Below are 24,036 nucleotides of genomic sequence, written 5' to 3'. Positions count from 1 at the left end.
CGGCCCCCGGGGGCGTGGGGGGCTGGCCCCGCCCCTCGCGCCGCTCCCCCAATAGCAGCCACCGCAGCACAGCTCTCCACCCGCCCACAGTGCACCGCGGCAGAGAGACGCGGGGCGCCGGGTTTACCTCTACTGGTGACGCGCTTCCCTCTCCCAGGTACAATAGCGGCGGCTGCGCACAGTGCGCAGAGGGCGGAGGGGGCTGCGCATGCGCCATGAGGGCCTCGCGGAGAAGGCGGGCCTTGTCTCCAATGGCCCGCGCTGTTTGAAGTGGGGTGAGGACCGGGCCCTGGGGGCTCCTGTGGAGAGGGGTGCTCGGAGGTGGCTCTGAGGCGGTGCTGTTGCCTATATGAATCTCCCCGGAGCCGAGGGACAGCCCCTTTCCGCCTCTCTCTTCTGGCGGCCTCGGGGCGCTGGTCGGAGAGCACTGAGGCAGGGGTGCACCCGATGCCGCCAGCTCTCGGCTAACCTAGGCCTCATCGCTCGGGGTCCAGCCCCTCCGCCGCCGTGTGCCCCGTAGGAGCGGCGACTGCCGTCGCTAAGCCGCGCCGGCGCTGGTCCCCGCGACGGGGGCTCGCCGCCCGGTACTTCCCGTCTGCCCGGGGCAGCCGTGGCTGGGGGCGGGCGGAGCGGCGCGAAGGCAGAGGACGGACGGCAGCCGGGCCGCGTGCTGGCCAGCTCCGGCCTATGAAGCCGGGCGGCGGATATCTTAAGCCCGATATACGAAGTCTTATTTGCTGCGGTAAAGGCTCCCCCCGCAGCCTACTAGCTCGCGTCCTCTGTGCTGTCAAGTCCTCGCTGCTCTGATTTAAATTTTGCTGGTCATTGGACAGCGGGGCTAGTTTTGTGTATTCGCTGTGTATGTGCTGTTACCTTTTTAGGCTCCCTGCCAGTTGCATGGGACTTCTGAAGTAACGGAGCTGTGTTGTACAAGAGACTTTGGGCAACTAATATATAGCAGGTTTTTCCAGTTTTCATAAGTGGCAATTTATGAGGTTTCTCATGCTTCATGAACCCATGTGGATTCTTTTTCTCAAAAAAGACAATTTGTACAGAGTAATTTTTATCTAGTGAATGTGGGAAGAGGCAGTGTGCGAATTGTATGTTTACATTTGGAAATTCAGTATTTCCTTTTTCATATTTTTTTCTCCTTTCCTTTTTTTTCTACTTGCCTTATTTCTGTATCTTTAAAAGTATCTTTGCAAATAGTATTCATATACATTTAACATTGTTTTCATATTAGATATTATTTTAGCCATCTGTGTGGTTCCAAAGGAATATAGTATGTGGACTTGCTCTAAAAGTGCTACTGATGAAAACCTGCTTGCAAATTTACAGTCATTACGGAATCAGCTGAGGAGAACTGAAAAAAACCTACAAACTGTAGAGGAAGAGCTTTCTAGGTATGAGTGTGTTTGGGAATGAGAACAGCCTGTCTCTTGTAGTCTAAATCTGTCATATTCAGTGTAATGGATTATTGCAAGTACCTCCTTTTGTGCTTTTCTTTTGAATACTCCTTATGAGCAATTTTTAAATAAAAAAAATGGATGTATTGTTGTATTGTTTGTAGCAACTTTTTACTCTCCCTTCTAGCACTAGTACAAATGAACATTATGGCCACTGCTTCGATGAGGCTGTAGACGTCTCTCTGGAGGACCTTGTTCAGCCTGATTGCAACTATCAAGGCTTTTCCAACTGTAAGAAGAATGCTGGTAAAACATCTTGCCAGGATTTTCAAAGAAAATCCGAAGTAAATATTGCACTTCATTACTTATTTTTATTACTTTGGTTTTCTATTCTTTGCTATGTTTATGAATATTTTTCTTGCTTTTAGGGCTTGGAGTTGATACAAGCAACTTGGAGCACTCTTAAACATAATATGATTTAAATACATGTGTTCTGCAGAGTTTCCATTGATGTATATATTGCTTACATATGCATATATAAGTGTTTGTGTGGATATATATATAAAAAAACTTTTTTTATGTCTAGTCTTACTCAGTATCCACAACTTCTGATAAAACTGTGGAAGAAAATGAACGTCTTAAGGAGCAGCTGGATGCCCTTCATGAGCAAAATGCATCTTTGACTTCTCAGAACCACTACCTAAAGAACAGAGTGGAAACAATTGAACTCTGAATTGATGCAGTCAAAAACAAGAGTATGTATCTTTAGTGTATTCCTTAAAAAGAAAAACTCCAAACCCAAAAAAACACCCCAGTGGCCATGACTTTTGCGTCTGTAATTCCAAGCAGAACATGCTATTTTTTTGTCTTGTCTTAATCTATCTAAATTTAATATTTAAACTTTGAAGTCTAACATCCTGTTTTTTCATAATATTCAGCATTAATCATGGAACAGAATAGTTAAGCATCTGTTTCTCCATGAGCAGAACAACTATATTAATTACAAATTCTGTCTAGTCATGTTCCAAAGTTTAATCTAAAGCCAGTAAGTCACAGAATTAAGAATACATATGTAAGAAAATAGTTAAAAAATGTATTTAGTACTGTACATTCACATGTGTGAGCCGCATTAAGATTAATGCGAATAATAATGGCGTGGTAGTTGTTTGTCTAGGAAATGAAAATGTTGACCTTTCAGGTTGGATTAATATTGCTATTTGAAAAAGTGAGGGTGAGTTAGAAGGAAATAGTGTCTAGTAAATCATTACTGATTTAATAATACACTTGTATGTACAGTTTTTTTTCAGGAGGACTATATTCTTGTATGTGATTTATATTAACATTGATAAAAACATAACTGTGCTTAATGCTTTTTGTTTGAGAAATGTTATCTCCAAGACAGTACAAATAAGTAGATAAACAAAACGTTTGTCTAGCATGGAAAGAACAAATAGCAGAATATAAGCTTTTGAGGAAAAGCAAGAGACAAGATCAAGATATAAAGAAATCACTCTGCTAGAGAGCATGTCGCACTGGAATGGTGCTAGGGAACTGGAAGGATGTTAAATGAGCAGAAAATTGGAGGTCAGTTTGTGTACATGAAGAAGCATCTTCTACAGTAAGGTTAAGAGCACTGTGTCATTCAGTAAGCAGATTGTATCTTATGCAATCTCACCTGAAAGTATATACGCAAGTGTTAATGAAACCTGAAATGTGTTGTATTTCAGATTTCTTATCTTGAATCAACTTTAAGGACACATTTAGTCAGCATTCCGAAGTTGAAAGAACAGATTGTAAACTTGGAAGCAGAAGTTTCAGCTCAAGATAAAATTCTGAGGTAATAAGTGTACTTTTACATCAACATTTTATTGTGGTCTGCTTGTTAGTCCAGTCTCTTTTTCAGGATGACATAATTACTGGTACTGTGTGGGTCACGTAATCTGGGGCTTGAAACTTTCATTTTGGAGCCATATATAGGAGGAGGGAGGTGTTTTATTTTGTACTGAATGTACTTCAAGAAATGGAGAAAAAATAATAAAGGCTGGTAGAAGAAACCAGTTTATAATGTAAGCTAAATATGAATGTGCCCTTATAACTGACTAGAGTGATGGTATGCTATGTGACTGCATAGCTTCTGTAATAAACAAGCATACATATTTTCAAATATGACTGTGTAGCATGTAGTGTAAAGGATTCTTTCTTCATGATACATTAATCAAGGCAAATGGCCAAATAATGTAAACAGTGTCCAGAGGCTGTCAGGAAGACATATCTGGCTGTCAGTTTATCTTACAACCTCATGCTATATAATATTCAATTAATATCTCAATAGTCCGTCTTCACAGAATAAGTAAAAATACTTATATTTAATTTATATTTTAATGTTGTTTCCCATGTGTGTATCCTGACCAGTCATATCTATTTCCATTAAAATGGTGATTTCTATGTGCCGATCTCATGACACAAAGTCAGCCATCTAGGTCCTTGGCAGTCATGACACCTGATGCCTATTGATGATGTTTGGACACTGCTCCAGCCTGCAGACATACTTCTGGGGAGTCTGGAGACTATGGGTGTTCCAAACCTAGTTTTGAGAGTTACAGCGTGTTTCACTAGTGCTTCTCAAACATCGTGTGCAGAAAAGAACAACAAAAATCTAGTTTCTTCACAAAACAGTTCCTATTTTTTAATTATGCTTTGTTTATTCACTAGAGATGCAGAAGATAAACTAGATCAAAGCCGGAAAACAGGAATGGAAAGAGAAAACGTGTTGCAAAGATATAAAAAGGATTATAAAAATCTGAAAGTGGAGTTAATTGAACGAAGCAAGCAAGGAAAGAGGTAGCCATGTAATTTTAATAAATTGAATACAGACTAATAGCACATAAGTGTTTATTTCCATTAGCAGATGTTTACTTTGTGGAATCAAGTTATTTCTCTGCATTAAGGATTTTTTAAAAAGAAGGGAAAATTCTGTGTGAAGGTACGTATTATTTAAATAGGCACTTTTTAAATCTTGAAATTTGCTGGTAGTTGCAGGCTCACACTGTACACTAGTAACCAGTTTATCACCTGTTTTTTGCCTTCAGAATAGATGTACTGAAGTGGAGAGCTGAAATGTGTCCAGACTATATTTCTCCCAAATTATTTTTGACTTTGTCTTGCAAGAACCTACAGTGTATGCTCAGTACTCAGTATTTAACAGTACCAAGTGCCATATTTTTGGGGTTGGTGTGAGGAGAGTGATAGAAGCACAATTTAATCAAGAGAACATTTTTATGGTGCTGTTCAATATCTTTATAGATGATCTAGATGTAGGGATTGAGTGCACCCTCAGCAAATTTGCAGATGACACCAAGCTGGGTGGGAGTGTCGATCTGCTGGAGGGTAGGAAGGCCCTACAGAGGGATCTGGACAGGTTAGATAGATGGGCCGAGACCAACGGCATGAGGTTCAACAAGAACAAGTGCCGGGTCTTACACTTCGGCCCCAACAACCCCATGCAGCTCTACAGGCTGGGGGAAGAGTGGTTAGAAAGCAGCCTGGCGGAAAGAGACCTGGGGGTGCTGATCGACAGCCAGCTAAACATGAGCCAGCAGTGTGCCCAGGTGGCCAAGAAGGCCAATGGCATCCTGGCCTCTATTAGGAATAGTGTAGCCAGCCGGTCTAGGGAAGTGATCGTCCCTCTGTACTCGGCACTGGTGAGGCCGCACCTTGAATACTGTGTCCAGTTCTGGGCCCCGCACTTCAAGAAAGATGTTGAGGTGTTGGAGCGATTCCAGAGGAGGGCGACCAAGCTGGTGAAGGGTCTGGAGGGTCTGACCTATGAGGAACGGCTGAGGGAGCTGGGGTTGTTTAGCCTGGAGAAGAGGAGGCTCAGAGGTGACCTTATTGCAGTCTACAACTACCTGAAGGGAGGTTGTAGTGAAGTGGGAATCAGCCTCTTCTCCCACGCAACTAGCGATAGGACAAGAGGACACAGCCTCAAGCTTCGCCAGGGGAGGTTCAGGTTGGACATTAGGAAGAATTTCTTTTCAGAAAGGGTTATTAGACATTGGAATGGGCTGCCCAGGGAGGTGGTGGAGTCACCATCTCTGGATGTGTTTAAGAAAAGACTGGACATGGCACTTAGTGCCATGGTCTAGTTGACAGGGTGGTGTCAGGGCAACGGTTGAACTTGATGATCCCAGAGGTCTCTTCCAACCTGGTTGATTCTGTGATTTTGTGATTCTATGTTATCCTTAATCTTACCTGTTTATATGGTACCGTTGAAAAGGGTGTGGCATTTCCATCCCAGTCCTCATTTCCCTTTCCTATTGCCTCCTTTAGCCTAGTGGTTGTGCGGCTACTGGGAGGGTTAGGCAATTTCTTTCGACTGTTGGAAGTTATCATATACAATCCCATCACCTGCAAAATGTAATTTTAAAGAAATGAGAAGAATAAATAAAAAGATTCCTACCTGTCCGGTTCATTTAACTGCATTACCTGGGGCAAGAATTAACTGAATTAATGACTTAGGATAGCATTTCTTGATCCTTTTGCACGCAGAATGCTTGTTTGGCTTGTCTATCTACCCATGAAATTACTTCTAACCTTGCTATAGCTGGACAAATGGAAATACTGTGGGGCTTGCGCTGCTGGTGAAGAAATGTGTTGATTTATGTTCACTGTGCCTTCAGAGCATGTGGAGTTGGAACTAGCTGTACTTAGTTACTAGTTGCAAATGTAAATATTTTGGTACCTTAGAAAAACTGAGCTTCTGCCAGGTGTTAAAGGCAACATACAGTGTTACGGTTAGTATTAACAATTATTGCAGTTTGCTTTTAATCAGTAATTACAACTACTTACTATTCTTTGGCCAAGCAAACTGAAGTGCTTCAGACTTACACTTTTTTGTTTGTTATTCTGAAATCCCTTTATCCTCTTCTCTGAATACTTTTGCCATCTCCAAATGGGCAGTGGTCCTCAGGCTGAGAAACACCAATCTGAGGGTAGGCTGTACTTAGATGAGGCGCTTGCCCTGTCCCCACAGTCCCCTTAGTGGAAGATAAACAAACGTGATTGAGCAGCGGTAATTCTTGTGTGCCTGTGGGTGTCCTGAACAGACTGCATACCTGAGCTGTCCTGAGGTTACTGTTCCAACTTCTTCCCTAGTGAGTAACGATAAGGGAAACTAAGAAAGGGGCAGGGGCACAGAGTAATAGAGTAAAATAGGCCGTCTGGGTTGCTGCTTTGAACCGTTGCTCACCTGATATCCCCATCTCAGCTTCCTTTACTGTTATTGATGCCATCTCTAGTATCCTCCAAATAATTTATCCTTTGATCAGTTCCTGTCAGTCTCACCATAATTCAGTCACAAGAGCTCCCTTCAGTATCAAAATCTTTTCTAGTTCCCCTTAAGCAGTTTGAATTTTAAGGAGCACTGCTATCTTCTGCTTCCTTATCATGCACGCTATCCCAGTCCCTGAAATGAGCTTTTGCTGATAGGGACAGGAGGATGATGTGAATCAAACTCTTTTTGAAGGGGAATTAAAAGTGTTTATTTTTAGATTCTTAGTCTTATTGGAATTTTGTTTATGTTAATATGCCAAAATGATATTTAAAATTAATTTATGCCTCGTGAAACTTTTTTTATTTAGGGCTTGGAAAGTTGGAAGAAGAAAGGAAGTTACCTGGAGCAATTAATTTAGTAGTTGTTTTTAGTAACTGGAGGAGATAGTTACATAATGACTGGAATTTGTGATTTTTTAAAATTGTTATGCTTCTTTGTAGAGCAGAACAGCAAAGAAATGACGCTTTGTTGAATGTGGAGGAGCTGACAAGAGCTTTCAAAAAGTATAAAGAGAAAATAACTGAAAAATTAGAAAAGGTAAGAATTCTGTTTTCACTTGGTTTTGCCATGCTGTTAGGATTTTGCTTCTTTGCATAAGCTAGGCAGCAAACAGCAATGGGTTCACCAGTGGGTCAATTGTTTCTGCGTGTTGGTGGCAAAGTCCTAAGAGAGGTGGGACAGGGTAAGCAACTGTTTGCGGTGATAACTTCAGTTATCCAGATTTAAACTGTCTTTGCACAGTCTGGCCAGTCTGCATCTTTGAGGTATCCTAACACTGCTGCTGTTTTTTTCTGTCTCTTGCTTGCCAGGTGGGAATTTTACATTTTAGAAGTATATGATCCTTTTAAAAGAACTCTTTTGACTCTATCTGTATAACCTGTTCAATGAAACATGAGCTAGCGAAGAGCTAAGATGAAAATGAAGTCATCTCCCAAAGTTCCAGTGGTCAAAATTGTTAATGCTTTCTGCCTTGTGGGAGGAGAATATACAGGCCTGAGACAGTTAGCTCTTACAGAGAGTTTTTATTTGATTAGACTTCTTTCCCTGTGGAAGGAGATTACCAGCCACAAATACAGCCTAAAATACGAAGCCAAAATAACATTACTTTTTTTTTCCAAATGACAGAAGAAAAGAAAACTTCTTTGCCCCCCCTCCTTTTCTTCACAACAGTGAGCAACAGAATTATCTACAGGCTTACCAGAAAGAAAAACAGAAACAGCATAGTGGTTGTAGCATTCTTTTAAAAATACCCGTTAGCCATGGAAGCTTAGATTATTGTTGTACAGTAATGAAAAAAATTGCTTTTTAAGGTTAAAGCTGAAGAAGTAGTCTTGGGAAGACGTTTGATTAATTGTGAAAAAGAAAAAGAGAAGTTGAATGAAAAGTGTGTCGGCTACAGAAAGGATCTAGACATCTTAGAAGAGCAATTGAGGTAATGCAAAGGCTTTTAAAAATCTCTACAGTTATTTGAGAAGAAATTGCATGTTACAACTGTCACTGTGAACATGCCGCTCAATTCGCATAGTTGAAACCAAGTCAGGATCAGCATCAGAGAACACTTAAGATCAGTATCAGCAATACAACAGACAACATGATACTAAACAGGTAAAAAATGTTAGCATACATTACAAATTTCTAAACTGTTTTCTGTAACTAATCCTTAGAAGTTCTAATCCCACATGCTGCCACATATTCACAGTAACAAGCAACACCCCACCAAGCCTTCTGGGAGCATAGATTCCCTTGCTCGCATGCTGCTTCTGTGGGAGATGTGGCTACTCTAGTTTTATGTATAATTGTTCTGCAGCCTGCAGTCTGCTAATGTACATGCCAATGAGAAAGCACCCTATGAGTTAACTTACACTGCCAGGTGCGAGTCCCTGCTTGTTGCACACCATATTGTCAGTCCCTAGCTAGAATGAAGGATACTCTTGGCATCCCATGGGAGGCTGCACTCAGGCCTGAACAGAGGTTGTGATGCTGGCTGCAACTTCTGGAAGTGTCAAACCAGGTTTTGACTGCTACTCTGTTCCCACTCCAAGGTCCTTTCCCACAGTTACAAATTTTTATGCTCCTGGTATGTTTCTTTTCAAGCTGGACCCCTCTTTGTTTTAGAAGTCTTTTGGTAATTCCTTCATTACTTTAATGTAGTTAATTCCTACATTATTAGGTTTGGACAAACACCTTCTTAGACAGTTTTGGTTATCCCATTCACATCTGCTGTCCACACTCACATTCCTGTCTTAACAATTGTTCTTTAGGTCATTTTGGTAAGAGTGGGCAGTGTGTGAGCACACTTATACTGGCTTGAGCCTGTTTAGTAGCTTGCTGCTGCTGCTGCTGAGGGTCTTTGCTCTAGACTGCCTTCTTTTCACTGCTAACTTGCACTGGGTTTGGCACTCCTCAGGTCCTTTGCCGACCTAATTCAGTTTGCTAAATCAACAGATACCTAAAAAAGTAAATAACTTGTGGTGGGCTAAAAATAAAATTGGCTTACTGTGCAGTCAGATATGGGGGGAGAGAAGAAACAGGACCCCTCCCTTTCTTCTTAGTAGCAGAATGCTACACTAGCTCAGTCTTAGTGTGTTATCTTCATCCATTGTGATTTTAGTTATCATTATATAGTTATTTTATCCTGTTCTTAAATTTCCTTGGCTTCAGCACAGTTATAGCCACCTTGATCTATTTCCTACCAGTGACTCTCTTGATAGCACTTAAAACTTTATTAAGTTGCTTAAGAATGAGAAGTAGTTTATTCTGTTGCTGATAGCAGTTTGCATCTTGGTCCTTAGAAACAGTGAAAGCTTAGTAAAGCAGTGAAAACTTTTCCGTCCTTTGTATAGAGCTAATCCTAGATTTTGAGAGGGAGGAAACTAGTAAAAGAGTATAGTTATGGCTTGTTCTTCTAGTACTTTTAATAATGAAAATCCTCTATGTTGAGCTATACCGTTTAAATGGATATACTTTTTTAGGCAATTAAAGGAAAAGAATCATAGCACAAAAGAAGAAATTAAGATTCTAGAGGCAAAGAACACTGAAATGGTATCAATGCTGACTCTGTCTGATCAGAAGATCATTGAGCTTGAGAGTGAACTTACTGAAAAAGAAATAGTACTTAAAGAGAAAAATGCTCTAACAATTGAAAATGCAGAGCTGAGAGCACTGACTGCACAGCAACATAACCGCTTGAAATTATGCAATCAAGAAATTGAAGATTCAAGGGAAGAGCTCAACATACTAGAAACCATTATTTCCCATTTGTCTCTAAGTACATCTGAAGAGGTACAGTAACTGATACGTCCTTAAAAATTGTATTATGCGTCTTAAACAATTCTAACTGACATTGCATGGAAATCTTGTGACGTTCTTGAGAAATAACCTGAGTAAAATATCTTTGGTTTTCAAGGTGCATAGATAACATGTTTTCTTAATTTAAATATTTTACTTTTATCTTCTTATTCAAGAACAAGGAATAGGTGCTTTGGAATTGATTAATCAGCAGGTGTTTAAAATCACACTTTCCATTCCTCTATAGGAATGCAGTTGACATTTCCCATACGGCAGACACATTGTGTCACACAGCCAGAGTCAATGTGTCAACCTCAGCAATGGAGAAATTAGAGCAGGAGAGATGTTTGTAGGAACTTTTTTTTTCCTGGGAAAGAGAAGGCACACCTTCCCTGACTGTGAATGAACTTTTGTTTTACCAGGATGAACCCTGGTTTATGAGCCTGAAGCTTGTACTGGTGAAGTTTATCATTAAACTGGTTGAGATTAGTAGAGTCATGTAAAAAAAAAAGAAATTGTTACCTGACTGGGGTTACTGGAGGAACTGTTTGGGAAGTCAGGAAGGGCTAGAGAGACATATGAGGTCAGGAGTACAGATTGCACCAGATATCTTTATTTTTGAAATATAAAAGTGAGTGGCTGTAATAAAAACAAAATCAAAAGTATGTTTTCTGTATGATTTTGGAATTGCCAAAGTGATCTCTGCTGAAGAGAATGTAAGAATTTTGTATCAAAATGATGTTTTGGGATGTTGTGAACATAGACGTTTATTTGGAAGAGCCTTAAAATTGGTTTAGGGCCCTTTTTGGAAAAATAAATTTACATTTTCTGGAAAAATTTAGGATTATTCTAGTAATTTAATGAAATATTCAGAAGTCCTCTGTAACTTGAGGAAAAAATGGTATTAAATGCATTCATCAAAATCTGAAAGAAAGCATGATGTAAGAAGTTCAAAATGTGGAATTAATGATAGCATCTCCATTTATGTAATTTTTCACTGGAAAAATGTTCATGCTTCAGTAACTTTACAAGATATCTAAAGGAATGGCCTCAGTTTCAGAGGGCCTTAATGCCTTTAATTTCTGCTAATGTGAGACAAACCTGCAGAGCTGTGTAAGAACTTACTTAGGAGAATAATTTCAACAATCAAGTTATCAAAAATTTTAACATCCTGGTCGTTGTGTCTTAAAATTTATGTGCTAGTATAACACATGTTATCACGCTGTGAAGCAAAAAAAAGTTGATTTTGCATTGATCTTGGTTTTCCCTTAACTTTTAGTTTAAATGGCACCACTTGAAACACCAGCTATCCAGTTTCTCAGCAAAAGCAGCTTTTTCTGAATCTTCTTGTGAATCGAATAAACCTTTGATTGCAGACCTAAGGTATATCTTTCTGGTTACTGAATTATGGTAAGAATAGGCAGATAATAAGGTGGTATTAGAACTAGCATGTAGAAAGAATGTTAAATAACTGTCTTCTCCTTTATAATAGCATTAAACTGGCAATGAAAGAAGCAGAAATTCAAAACCCTCTTGCAAACTTAACTAGCTGTACTGGAGCTGAGCATCCTTCTAATGATAATGAAGGACAAGAAAATAGCAGGTTATGTGGCCTGGAAACAGAGCCTGTCAAATTGATCAGAAGTCAAGGAGGTAAACTTACCAAAATAGCTGTGCAGTTCTGTCTGATTAATCCACAGAATAGGAATTTTTTGGTGGGATTTAAATTGTTTTTATAGTGTTTCTTAAATATATCTCTGTGAGCTAACAAATATGGTTTGTTTGAAGGTGGAGCATTTTGCCACCTTGAAATTCTGGAAATTGTCATGTTCACAATATTCTTAATTTTGCTAGTTAGGTTACTTGTTCAGCAATATCTAAGCTACGAGTTGTGTTGAAATAGAACCATGTATTTTTTGTTTATGCGGGTTATGCTAAGGTCTCCATATTTTGATTCTTTTCTCTGTATCCTGCTGTTGCAGAATTTCTGCAATTGCTTCTGCAATTACTATTAGGACTGCTCCATGAAATGACTTCAGGGCACCTATTAATGATGCTCTAATTTTTTTGTTTGTTTGTTTATTTGTTGGGGGCTTTTTTGTTTGTTTTCATGAGTCACAGCTTTCAGTTACATTAGGGGAAAAAAATAAACAGTCTTGTTTCTGAATGCTGTATGTTAGTTCAACATGCTGTCATTAAATTATATTTCTGCTCTATTTGGTTTGTATGATTATTTGCTTGAGTGCTGGTTTGTATGTTCTTTTATAAATCAATCTTAAATTTTTTTTTCTACTTTGAGAGAGGAGAAAATGTCAACAGTTGGAACTTATCAGCAACCAATTTGAAAAGGAGAGGCAAAGATTCCAGAAAGAGACAGAAGAGTTACGTACTAAACTGACAAAAGCAAATGATGAGAATTCTTCTTTGAAGACCAGCATGGCTCAGAGAGCCAGTCAGTTTCAAATCATACAGGAAGACCTATTGAAGAAGGCTTCAAAAACTGGTAGCTTAGAGAAAGAAGTAAGTTTTTAGCAGCACTGAAAAAATATGCCACTTTTTGTTTAGTTTGGTAATCAAAGATAGTTAAGACAATAGTTATGGAAAAACTGCTAATGCCATATTAATTTTAAAATGTGGCTTATTTAAGAAAAATTGGAAATAAACTTTTGAGCAAGCAGAAAATCTTAAAGATAGCAGCTTTAATTTGTTAGTTGTCAGGAATCTCGGTTTAAAGCTGATGTAGTTAGTGGGCTTTACTACTACTATTTTGATTTGTTATGTGGAAAATATGTACAGTCTTGTTGCTTTGGTATTGTTGAATTAATGTGTAATCTTAAGAAACAGATGTTGAAGGAACAGTTGTATTTTTCCTCATTAAATGTTAATACAGTTGTCAGGGATTAACATCATTACTGGAGAGTCACAGAAGAAAGAAATTAAGCTTTAGCTTCTCTGGTTGAATAAGTTAAAATGCTGATGTTTACATTCTGGTGCTAATGTGTTCATAGAATTCCAGCATAATGGGATTTGCAGTATTTCCTAAAAATGGCCTTAGATGTTATAAATCTGTAATAGCTATTTCACTCATATGGCACTGATAACTATCATGAATTTGTGGCAAATTGTCCTGAATTCTTCTTGTAAGTTTAATAGATCATTCAAAAATAAACAAGTAATTAAAAATACTAGGAAATAGTAGCTAAAATGGAATTGGTGGTAAGAAAGTATATACAAATACTTGAATAAACCTGAAACAGTTGTCTTCATGATGTTTTGTGCCATATTTAATTTCAGATAACAAAGAAATCTTCTCAACTTTCTGCACTTGAGAAACAGCTGGAAGAAAAGACTATTGCTTATTCCGCTGCTGCAGCAAGAAATACTGAGTTGGAAAAGGAACTCATGGTAAAATGTTCTCAGTGAGAAACTACATTTATGTAAAAAGACATAAATGGAGATTAAAGTTTAAGTAAAAACAGTATTATTCCACGTATTCAAAATGGATAGACTTTCATATCCGCTCAATAATCTGTGCAGTTTTTAGACAGTGCAGTTTTTAAAAACTGAATCTTTCTGCAAATAAAACATCCCTTTTTTCCTGCTTTTGAACTTTGTAACTTATAATGGACGTGTTACTTTTTCCTTGTGATGATATGTGCAATTAATATCTCGTCCTGTGAAATCAATTGTAGCATTGCTATTTGTTTCAGTGAAATACATGTAGACCTGTGAATAAAAGTGTCTTCTAAATGGTAATAAGTGAAGAATGTGATCTAACACTTGGAGATGTAAATTCTGGTCTGGGTATTGTTATACACACTTTTTTAGTTTTGGGAAGGGTCTAGGTTTGCTAGAAAAGGAAACTGTTTATGTAGTCCCTTTCAAAGGAAAGCCTGTATTTTAAAGATTTCATCTATCCACGTGAACATAGAATTTCTTTTTGTCATCCTAAGTTCCTTGCTTCCATTGCTATAATCTGTGCCAGTAGTCCACCTCGGCAGACACCTTGTCTCTGTGTAGTGGCTGCATTTAGTGGCATTCTATACCTTTGTTATAAGTGTGACATCCTTTGATGATGAAAACATGCTGTGTTTCATCTGTACTGATACTGTAATGTCATTATTTTCTGTGTTGTTCTTTTATGAAATCTAGGAACTTGATCATCAAATAAAACACCATTTAATATCACAGCTAAGTATTTTTATTAAGTCCTTTTTGTTGTTGCTGTTTCCCAGGGCAAAAACAGACGTATTCATGAGTTGGAAACTATCAGCAAAGAACACGAACAGATAACTTCTGCTTTTGAAAAAGCAAAGTTGGTTCACCTTGAGCAGCACAAAGAGATGGAGAAACAGATTGAACTAGTAAGACCTTCCTTGTGTGCTAGTATGTATGAGTGATATACTTTGTAACTTTTTTCCTGTGTTAATTTCTTTGCATTTTTAGTAATTCTGAGGCAGATGTCCAATTAAAAAGTTATATCAAAAAGCTATCTCTTCTCCCTACATTTCCTGATTTTTAGTTCATTTTCTAACACTACACAATTCCATGATTTTCCTCTGAGATATTTGTACTCCCTTTTCTGCTGAACTGAAGAGAAACAGGGACTTAGGAAGAATACAGTTGTTCTTTTCTCCAAACACTTAGCATAAAAAAAAAAGTATAGCAGTTTTGCCTACTGGGGTTAAACGTGACAGCTTCTAACAATATTCTTTCGTTTGCTGAACCCCTGCCAGCCTGAGCCTTATGAACATCTGTGTTCAGGGAGAACTGTGGGTAGATTTTTCAGTGTGTAGAGAAGAATTCTGTTGCTTCATGTGGTTAGAAATATAACCATGGCTATTTCTAGCTGTTCAAGAAGCTTGTCATCTTTTACTAAGAAACGTATGCATGTCTTAACTGTCTTGGCTAATGACAATTACACTCTGCCTGCCCTCATTCTCTTGATTCTCCTGTTGCTTTAAAATATTAAGAGTTTGGGATTTCTTGATATTTTTAAGACTATGCAATATTGCTGATTGCAGGAATGTATTTACTTTTCATTCTTAAAGTGATGGGTGAATAGAATTGAATGACATATTTACATGCACAAATTCTCTGAAAAAGTTTATTAAAATAATAAACTGTGATTTACTTATGGACAGCTTCAGACACAGCTGGAGAAGAAACATCAACAATTCACTGACCAAGAGAAAATAATATCTATTTTGCAACAAGATGTTATACATAAACAGCATCACATTGAATCATTGGATGGGCTGCTGATAGAAAGCAGAGTGGTAAGGTTGGCTCTTTCTTTAAATGCAAATCAAACAAGTGACTAATGATGAAAAGCATATCCATAAACACATGGAAACATTGGAGAAAATGAAAGATACTTATGTTTTTGCTTCTTAATTCTTGTTTGAGTAACTGACTGAATCTAGGGTAGTCTCCAGCTACTACTACTACTATATATTTTACAAACTTCAATGACCTTTCATTATTGTCCATCTCAGCGTTCTGTTTGTGCCTCTGGTTTGCCCCTTGGGCTTCTCGCTCTAATCAAAGAAAAGAGATTTGGATAAAGAGCAATTGCATATATTCTGCACTAAGTGGAAAACCAAGAATGTTCTATCATGGCAATGTTTTAGTCCTTTTAATAATTCCTGCTGCTGCAGAATATGAAGGGGCACCTGTCAGGAACCAAATTCACTTCAGAGTATGATGTATACAAGCAATTGTGTTTTAAATACTCTGATGTATTTTTTTTTCCTGATTCTTAGTATGAGTTTTTATTAGTTAAATTACTGCTACTATATTTACATTTTGATCTCTTGAATAAAAATATGTGTACAAACAGGAAATGGAAAATCAAAATGTCAAGAAAGATCAAGGATTGAAGATGCTGAAAAGTCAGCTAACAGAAGAAACAATCAAAGTTAGTAAGCTCTTTGTAATTTTCAATTAATAGTTTTGAAGTTTGCAGTAATGGTGTATTTCCTTTTGTCATCTATAGAAAAACTATATTAAGGCTGCTTTATAGAAATTTGTCTCATGTAAATTTTTCAGAAGTTATTAACCTGAAGTCTTTCCTTTTTTTTTTTTATTAAAAGTATGGTGAAACCTGCAGTAAGAGATTATGCAATGCATAATTGCTTTATAAAATTACTGTAGTTACGAAAAGGGTAGATTTGTGCTTGTTGTACTCTTAAAGTAAAATGTTGTCTAACAGAGATAATGTTAGGTAGGCTTTTGCTCTAGATATGACATACATTTTAAACATATGTGATATTATAATATTGGTCATGTTTTTAGCCATCTATACCTCTTCCTAGTGTTTGCCTGATAAATATTTTCCATGCAGCACTTGCAACGGTATTTTAATAAACCATTGCCATATGGTGATTTACCACAGCTGGGTTTCAAACAATATTAAATCTTCAGGATATCACTAAGAGAAGATACTGGGTACTTAGCTGGTAGCATGTTCTTTCTGAACTTGTGTTGACCAGTTTTCTATCCAAGTGGCTTTGCAGTATTTGGGATATTTTCCAGAGATTTAAATTAAGACCCATTATCACTTCTCTTCAAAAACCTCTTGATTCAGGCGGGGAGAGAGGTATACAATCCAATATGGTTTAGAAAACTGGTAGCATTGAAAGCATTAGCCAATCTGCAGCTAAATTCAGCACAATTTCTGTTGATGAGAAAAGTCTTCTTAGCATTGAAACCTAACAGTTAAGAAAAGTTTAATTACTATGGCTTAAGACCTCTGGGGATTTGTTCATTATAATTTTTATCTGTTTGAGGTTATAAGGTATTTGTTAGAGATTACTCAAATCCAAATTAATAGGAAAAGGGTAAAATAGGTTAACAGTGTTGACATTGCTAAAAGCTTTTCCTTTCCCTTTTGGCAGAACTCAGGCACTGTCTCTCAGTGCAGAAAGGAAAAAAAAATGCTGTTTAGTAGCTTTCTGAGAGGAATTGTATTAAGATCTGAATGTTAGTTTTGAAAAAGATTTGTCACAACTCACATATGATGATCATTCCAAATTTCTTTATACAATTCTATATGTAATAAAACATGTTGGATTAATGATTTGGTATTGGGCATGTGTTTGCTTTACATTCTAGCTACTGACAAATACTGGAATATCTTCTCATAACTGATAGTCTCATCTGATTTAAACACAGTCTAAAGTATTGTAATTTAATTTCACAAATAATTTTAATTTCTGAATACTATTTAAGTTTTAAAGTTTATCGTAATCTTCCATGCCTGTATCAATACTCTTTAGATAAAAATGTAGCTTTTCAGACATTTTACACAAAGATGTTTTTTAACACTTTTTTTGGACTAGTTCATGAAAACCATGCCATACAATTTCAAGTAATCTGTTACATTCAACTAGGTGAGACAACTTGAGTCAGCACTAGATGTATGTAAGGAAGAAGTTGCACTGTATTTGTCTCAGTCACAAGAAAATAAGGAGATATTTGAAAATCAGCTGAAAAAAAAGTCTGAAGAGGTAACAGCGTGTTTTAACAACTCTTCTGTATTGCAGAGAACACTTGTTATGAATGATTTAATCTAAAAGTTTGTCTGTGAAATAAGAGACAAAACATTTGCAGCAGGAACTGTGACTAGGAAGTAAGCTGGGAAAAGTCTATAAGTTTTGTGAGGGTAAAAGAGAAAATCATAACTAAGAAACACTGGATAAGCTTAGGGAAAAGAAGTACCAAGATAAATGAATTGTTGAAAGTAGTAACAAAATCAGAATTAAGTGAAAGAAAGCATTATCTTGGAAAAAAATGGAGAGCGCACTATTGCAATATAAACTTAGATGCACATAACTGATTTGTGTTTCAAGTATCTTAATGGGGAAGAAGTCTTGGGCATAAGAAAATTTTTACTTCAAGACCCTGAATTTTATCATACTTTCCACTACTACATGAAAGCAAGAAATAATTAAGTTTAAATATTATTAGTATGAATTTTTATTTGTGGGGATGCCTAACCACATGAATTAATTATCACAGTAGGCTGTTCATGTCAGTGCTGCCCTACCTGTGGAGGTTTTAGTCAACTGGACATTACTAGACCCTGTACAAGAGTAACTGGATGGAAATCTATGGTCTGTGTTACACATAAGCCTGTGATATTTACTGCTGCTTTCTAAGCCCTAAAATCTGTTGCTCTTATACTGCACATGAAGAGACTGGATGCTGTGTGAAACTCAAAGGTAGCAAGTGAGGCTTTGTAATTGTGACCAATGTTTTCATAAGTAAGTGACAGAGTCACTACTTCCACTTTGGGGTGAGCAGTTAGTGATTTTTTTTTTTCTTTTAAAGAATGTCTCCTTTTTTATTTTTTTTTTTTCAGAAAATTCTTGGCATTCATCACTGAGAAATCAGACCATTCAACACGTGACAAGTTAGGCACTCAGAATTCCCATTTTTTATTGGAATCACTGTTGTCATAGAGGCAGGAAGAAATAAAGGGCAGGACTGAGAACAAAATCTCAAGGGGAAACAAGGACTTTGTGAGAAAGAAAGAGTGACAGAAAGAAGAGTAGTTCAGTAATTTAGAAATGAAAAATCTTTGTTTCATATTTTTTTGAAATATTGACCAGTTTAGGTATATTTAGAAAGCAAGTAGTCAAAAACTGGGGCTGATAAGTTACTTCTTTCCTCACTTTATAAAGCATAACTCAGTGATGAATTATGAGATGTTATGTACTATTGAAACTGTAATGCAACTAAATTTAGAACCAGAAGTTTTATTGAATCATAGGTGTGATTCTGTGCTCATTAAGAATGAAGCTGATGCAAGTGCAAATAAAAATGTTCTATTGTAATAGAAAATAAATGTGTTTTCAGATTTGTTATTTACAGAAAGAAATGAAACTAAAAGATCAGAATATTCAGGACACAAATGAACAAAATTTTCTTCTACAACAAACTTTGCATCATCAGCAGCAAATGTTACAGCAAGAAACTATTAGAAACGAGGAGCTGGAAGATAATCAAATTAAACTTGAAAAACAGGTATAGTGTGATGAGAAATGTCTACATAAAGACAGATAATTTAATGCTTTTATATATGTTTTTGTAATACCTTTAAAATCTGAATGTTTCTTTGAGAAGTAAGTTGATAGTTATTATTTTAGATATTCTAAAATAGAGTTTAGTGGTTTGTTCTGTCCTAAATCACGTTCTTGCTATCAGAAACTCTAGCTAGCATTAGAGTGGCTAAGTACTTGGAAAATCAAACCCTAGACTGCAATTAAGGTGAGGTGTATTGAAATTCAGAAAGTTGAATCTTGTTACACTTACTAGAAACTATTTGTCTCTCAAATGTGACTGCAAGTTCCAGTCTTAAATTATATACAAGTTTAGACTATAAAGAAATCTCTTGTGTTAAAACTCTGGCTATGTGAGTTGCAAGACAAGGATGTATATTTCTTTGGTATGTAACTTAAAAGTACTAACGTTTCCTTAATACCATTTTAAATAGGTAGCCAATTTGGAACAAGAGCTTCAGAAACAGAAAGCATATGCAGAAGATGAGTTGAGAAAGGTAGAGGAGAAACTTCGCCTAGCTGCTCAGGAAGCAGATTTAAATAGACAGAAGGTGGATGAACTGAATAGTGCCATCAGGTAGGTTTAGAATAATGAGAGGTATATTCTGCAGATAGACATACTATTAAGAAAAATCACTGTCTGAAATGGTATTCCGCTATGTAGTCATACAGTTCAGTCTCCATGTGAGCATAGACTGGAAACCAGAAGGGAAGTTTCTAACTAGCAGAGGCATGAGTTTCTGGAACAGTCTTCAAATGGAATTAATGTGTTTCCCAGCAACCTATTTAGCCTTCATAATGCAATTCAATTCATAAATATATCAAGTTGCTTGTAATTCTAGATAGTAGATTCTAGGAGAGCTTGGTAGTCTTAAAGAATATGGTTTTGATTGTGAGAAAAGCCTTCTTAACATGACTTCTTTATTCCTATTTTATTCATAAATGTTTGTCTACTTAGAGCATGTGAGGGCATACATATGTTGCTTTTGTTATTACAAGGTTCATTTTGTTCTGCTTGCTTTTTCTATTTAGACAAATTAAATTGGAGATGGATCAGTGCAAGAATGAACTTACTGATAGGGAAAAAGAAGTAGTGCAATTGAAACAAGATAGTGAAAACAAAGCAATGCAGATAAATCAGTTGGATATTACTTTGGAAGAAGCACAATCAGAGCTCAATAAAAAGGCAAATGAGGGTAATTTTGCTATTTTGTTTCTCAGGCTTCCTTTCATCATGCTATTTCTCTGTATGTATTAGATTAGACATTTTTCCTTTTTCCCCTGTTTTATGATCAAGTACATGAGAGTCAAAATATGATAATTTTTTTAATGCGTTGGTAATTCCATGGTTAAAAAAAAAAAAAGCTTAAAAAAACCCCAAACAAACAAACATCCCCTCAAACCCAAAAAACCCACCAATTTTTTTTAACGTACCTTTGCAAATTCTCACTTTTGTGGGATGTACCTTTACCTCGGGTGAAATGAATAAGTAGTTTTCCCTGTAAATTGATAATGCAGATTCTTAATGTGGTAATCAAACAAGACACAAAGATTTAATAAAGGCATATGCTATTCACAAAAATTCAGCTCTTTAAAACAAATGGAAAACCCCACAAGACAGTCTATAGAAATAACAAATTTTCCAACCCCCCCTCCTCCGTTTAATTTCATTTTACCATTCTTTTAAACTGATGGCTTACTAGCAATTCTGCTTGCATTTTTCATAGCACTACATATTCAGTTACTATGTTGTCTCTGTACTTTCTCCTTGGCCAAATGTTTTTAGATACATTCTCATATTTCAAGTCAATTATAGATTATGAGCTGAATAAAAACAGCAGAGACTTAGGTGCCATGAAAAGGTTCTCGTATAACCTCAGAAGTCACTGTTTTTCTAGGTTTTCCTAAAAATAGCGATACTGAAGATCGATTATGACCACAAGTGCTAGTAGGCAGCAGTGTTGCATAAAGACTCTGACTTACTGATGATTAAACATTTTGTTTTGTGTTGTGTGTGCATGTAAAATAGTCAGCGATTTAGAAGATAAGCTGCTTCAAAGTGAGACTTGCCACAGGGAAGCCTTACAGAAAACAGAAGAACTTGAATCTGCATTACAGAATGCCCATGGACAATTAAAAATCACTTTAACACAGCTTCAGGAATTGCAAGATGCATTACAGAATGTGCAGTCCTCTCTAGAGGAGAAGCACATTGCTATCATGGATCTAACAACTGAGCTCAGGTAAGCTGATATCTTTTCCATCATGAAAACTTAGTTGTGTTAGTTTTTTGTTAGGAATAGCAAGTAGTTTGGATGGTCTTTTTTTATATTCTTAGCAGCTCTATAATTTTTAGGTGGTTTGTAGCTGTAAGATAACTTGATACAGTAACTCTTCAGCTTACTTTTAATTTCTAGAAGTGGTGTTGAATTCTTTTTTGAGAATTCTGTTTTAAAATCTGCTAAAATTATTTTCTGAATCCCAAGGCTGTGCAATAATTGTAAGAGGAATTACTTTCTTTTATAGGGAAATTGTCCTGTTTCCTTTCTGACCATAAATTAACGACACTTTCTTCTGTACTATTCTTTTTTAAGAATATGTTGTCCTGATAACCAATTAAATAACTTGAATAATGAAGTTATCGGGAAATCTCCACGTGGAATTTTTAAAATAGTTAAAAGAATTACTCCGTTTGGGTTTGTTTCTTTGCAATCAATTAGTTGATTCACGTTTTAGAGTAATTTTGCTTAGAGTAATTTTGCTTAGAGTAATTTTGCTTTAAGTAACAGATCTCATGATCTTCAAGCTGGATACTTGATGCTAAGCAACTGAATGTGCATTAAGCAATTAAACATATGAGAATTTCAGGTATTGCAAGGGAGAAATTGAAGACAAAAAACAAGAACTCCTTGACATGGACCAAGCATTGAAAGAAAGGAATTGGGAACTGAAACAAAGAGCAGCTCAGGTCAGATCATTTTAAGTATGTTACTGACAACTACTCCTGTTATGTAGTAGATAACTTATAAAAAGCCTGCTAGGTTTATTTGCCATCGTATATCATTCCAAACAGTACTGTTAATATAGCCACAGTGTCAACCTCAAAAACAGCTGTGTATTACTGAAGCCTTATGGTACCAGGAAAATCAGGTTGTGCTCCCCTAAGGGACCAGAGACTACTGTTTTGATAGAAAAGAAGCCTTGTGCAAACCTGTCCCATAATTCTTCCTTAGTGATAAAGTTACTGGACAACTGTTGTCATCTTGATGTTTGATAAAATGAAGGAAAGATCTGCACTGAAGTGTGCTTGGAGATGATAGATTCCTTTCCTTGTTTGCACTGGAGCATATTTGATTAGCTGTAAAGCAGCCTCTAAATATGAAACAGTACCTTTGTTGTGAATAAATTTCTGTAGCTCGCTTGAAATATTTTCAGTCTTTTGGTCTGGCTTCAGGATTTGATATTCATGGAAAAACTATTCTTCTGTCACTTATTATTAGCTTTCTAATAGCTACTGCCTGCAGGAGTTACTAGCCTTTGTATTCAAGAATATTTGAGGTTCAGAGAGAAGGAGGTGTGGGGATTTAAGGAAAAAAAAAAAAAATCAGTTCAAGGAACTGACACTGTAAGGAGGCCAGACCTTCCAATATATTCTTGCCCCAGTACCCTGTGAGCTGCTCTGGGAATTAATCAAAGCAATAGGATTTTTTTTTTTTTTTCCTTTGGCAAAATTTGGCACTTTCTAACAAGATGGATTAGTATAATAAGCTACTCATTACATTCTGTTTAAAATGAGAACTAGGTTGTATTCTATGTATCTGAGGACCAAACATATTCACTTATGGGCTTTTCCCCAATTTTCCCCTTTTCTGTTTGTATTTGGCCTCAATTTTTAAAATGAGATAGCTAGGGTGCATTTTTATATTGACTACTTGAGAGCATATTCTTGAGACTACAAAGGATTAGTTTCATTCCTTTTGCTGTCATATTTTGTAATATTACTTCTTAAAGTCTGCATAGTAGTTAAAAATAAAAATTTCCTTTTCTTCCTTTCGTACCTTTAGATTACACAGTTGGATATGACAGTTCGTGAACATAGGGGAGAAATGGAACAACAAATAATTCAATTAGAGTGCAATTTAGAGAAGTCAGAGTTAGAAATTAAGGAATGCAGTAAACAGGTAATTCTTGCTTAAATTAAAAACCCAGTTTCCCTAACAAAGGGCATCTAATTCTATGAGACAGTCTGGTCCTGGAACACGATAGTTGGCCAGATTTAATCTGGAAGAGTAAAACTGGTTCCCTATTGTAGGGAGAGGGAACCAAGTACCTTAATAATGTACCAGCAAAAATATTTATATTTGTCAGTTAAAACTAAAAATTTTGCAGGATATACCAGTATAAAAATGAATGCATTTTTTACTTGTTATGATATAGCTCCCAAACAGCTCTTTTAATAAAGGAATATGGTGACAAAATAAAAATAAAATAAAAAATTCAGAAGGGAATCCAAAGTCGGAGGTAACACTGACAGTATTCGTGAGTTTTGTTTGGGTTTGTTTTGTTTGTTTGTTTGTTTTTAAATTGTTCTGATTTAGTAAAATATCTGTTCTGATTTAATTGCATTTTCTGTTCAGATTGAGAGCTTAGAGAAGAAACTCCAGTGTTCTAAAGATGAGCTTCGTGAAAAAGAGTTTGAATTGCTCCAGAGAGATCAAGAAATAAATCAGCTGAAGAAAAAAATGGAAAGAAAACAACAGAGCCTAGAAGCTCTTGAAAAGGTAAAATGTTGCTTGGATACACAACAAATTATAAATTTTTAATGCCATTGCTGTAACTGTCTAGAAAGAACAATACAGTGTCTGTTTAGAATAAGTGTCATTACTTCTCCCCAAGTAATTGTATTTTATATCCTGGTGTTCGCTGAATCTTAATCCCCTAAAGT

At 36.6% G+C, this 24,036-nt stretch overlaps 1 protein-coding gene across 1 annotated transcript; it reads left to right on the top strand.

Moving 5' to 3' along the window:
* Nucleotides 1-208: 208 nt before the first annotated feature.
* Nucleotides 209-23,914, top strand: CCDC18 (coiled-coil domain containing 18). The gene is given in 26 exon segments (XM_068407117.1): nucleotides 209-275; nucleotides 1,039-1,100; nucleotides 1,339-1,403; nucleotides 1,594-1,750; nucleotides 1,993-2,130; nucleotides 2,132-2,161; nucleotides 3,134-3,243; nucleotides 4,119-4,247; nucleotides 7,179-7,275; nucleotides 8,049-8,170; nucleotides 9,711-10,020; nucleotides 11,306-11,409; nucleotides 11,519-11,679; nucleotides 12,326-12,546; nucleotides 13,321-13,431; nucleotides 14,262-14,390; nucleotides 15,171-15,305; nucleotides 15,869-15,946; nucleotides 17,421-17,537; nucleotides 18,889-19,056; nucleotides 19,526-19,668; nucleotides 20,124-20,287; nucleotides 21,121-21,334; nucleotides 21,960-22,059; nucleotides 23,156-23,272; nucleotides 23,729-23,914. Coding segments are annotated over 26 exon segments (3,435 nt in total).
* The last annotated feature ends 122 nt before the right edge of the window (nucleotides 23,915-24,036 follow it).

Source organism: Nyctibius grandis, chromosome 8, assembly GCF_013368605.1.
Source record: "Nyctibius grandis isolate bNycGra1 chromosome 8, bNycGra1.pri, whole genome shotgun sequence".
In the NCBI taxonomy this organism is placed as follows: domain Eukaryota; kingdom Metazoa; phylum Chordata; class Aves; order Nyctibiiformes; family Nyctibiidae; genus Nyctibius; species Nyctibius grandis.
Note: the sequence above shows the minus strand (reverse complement) of the source record. Positions and strands in the feature narration are given on the sequence as shown.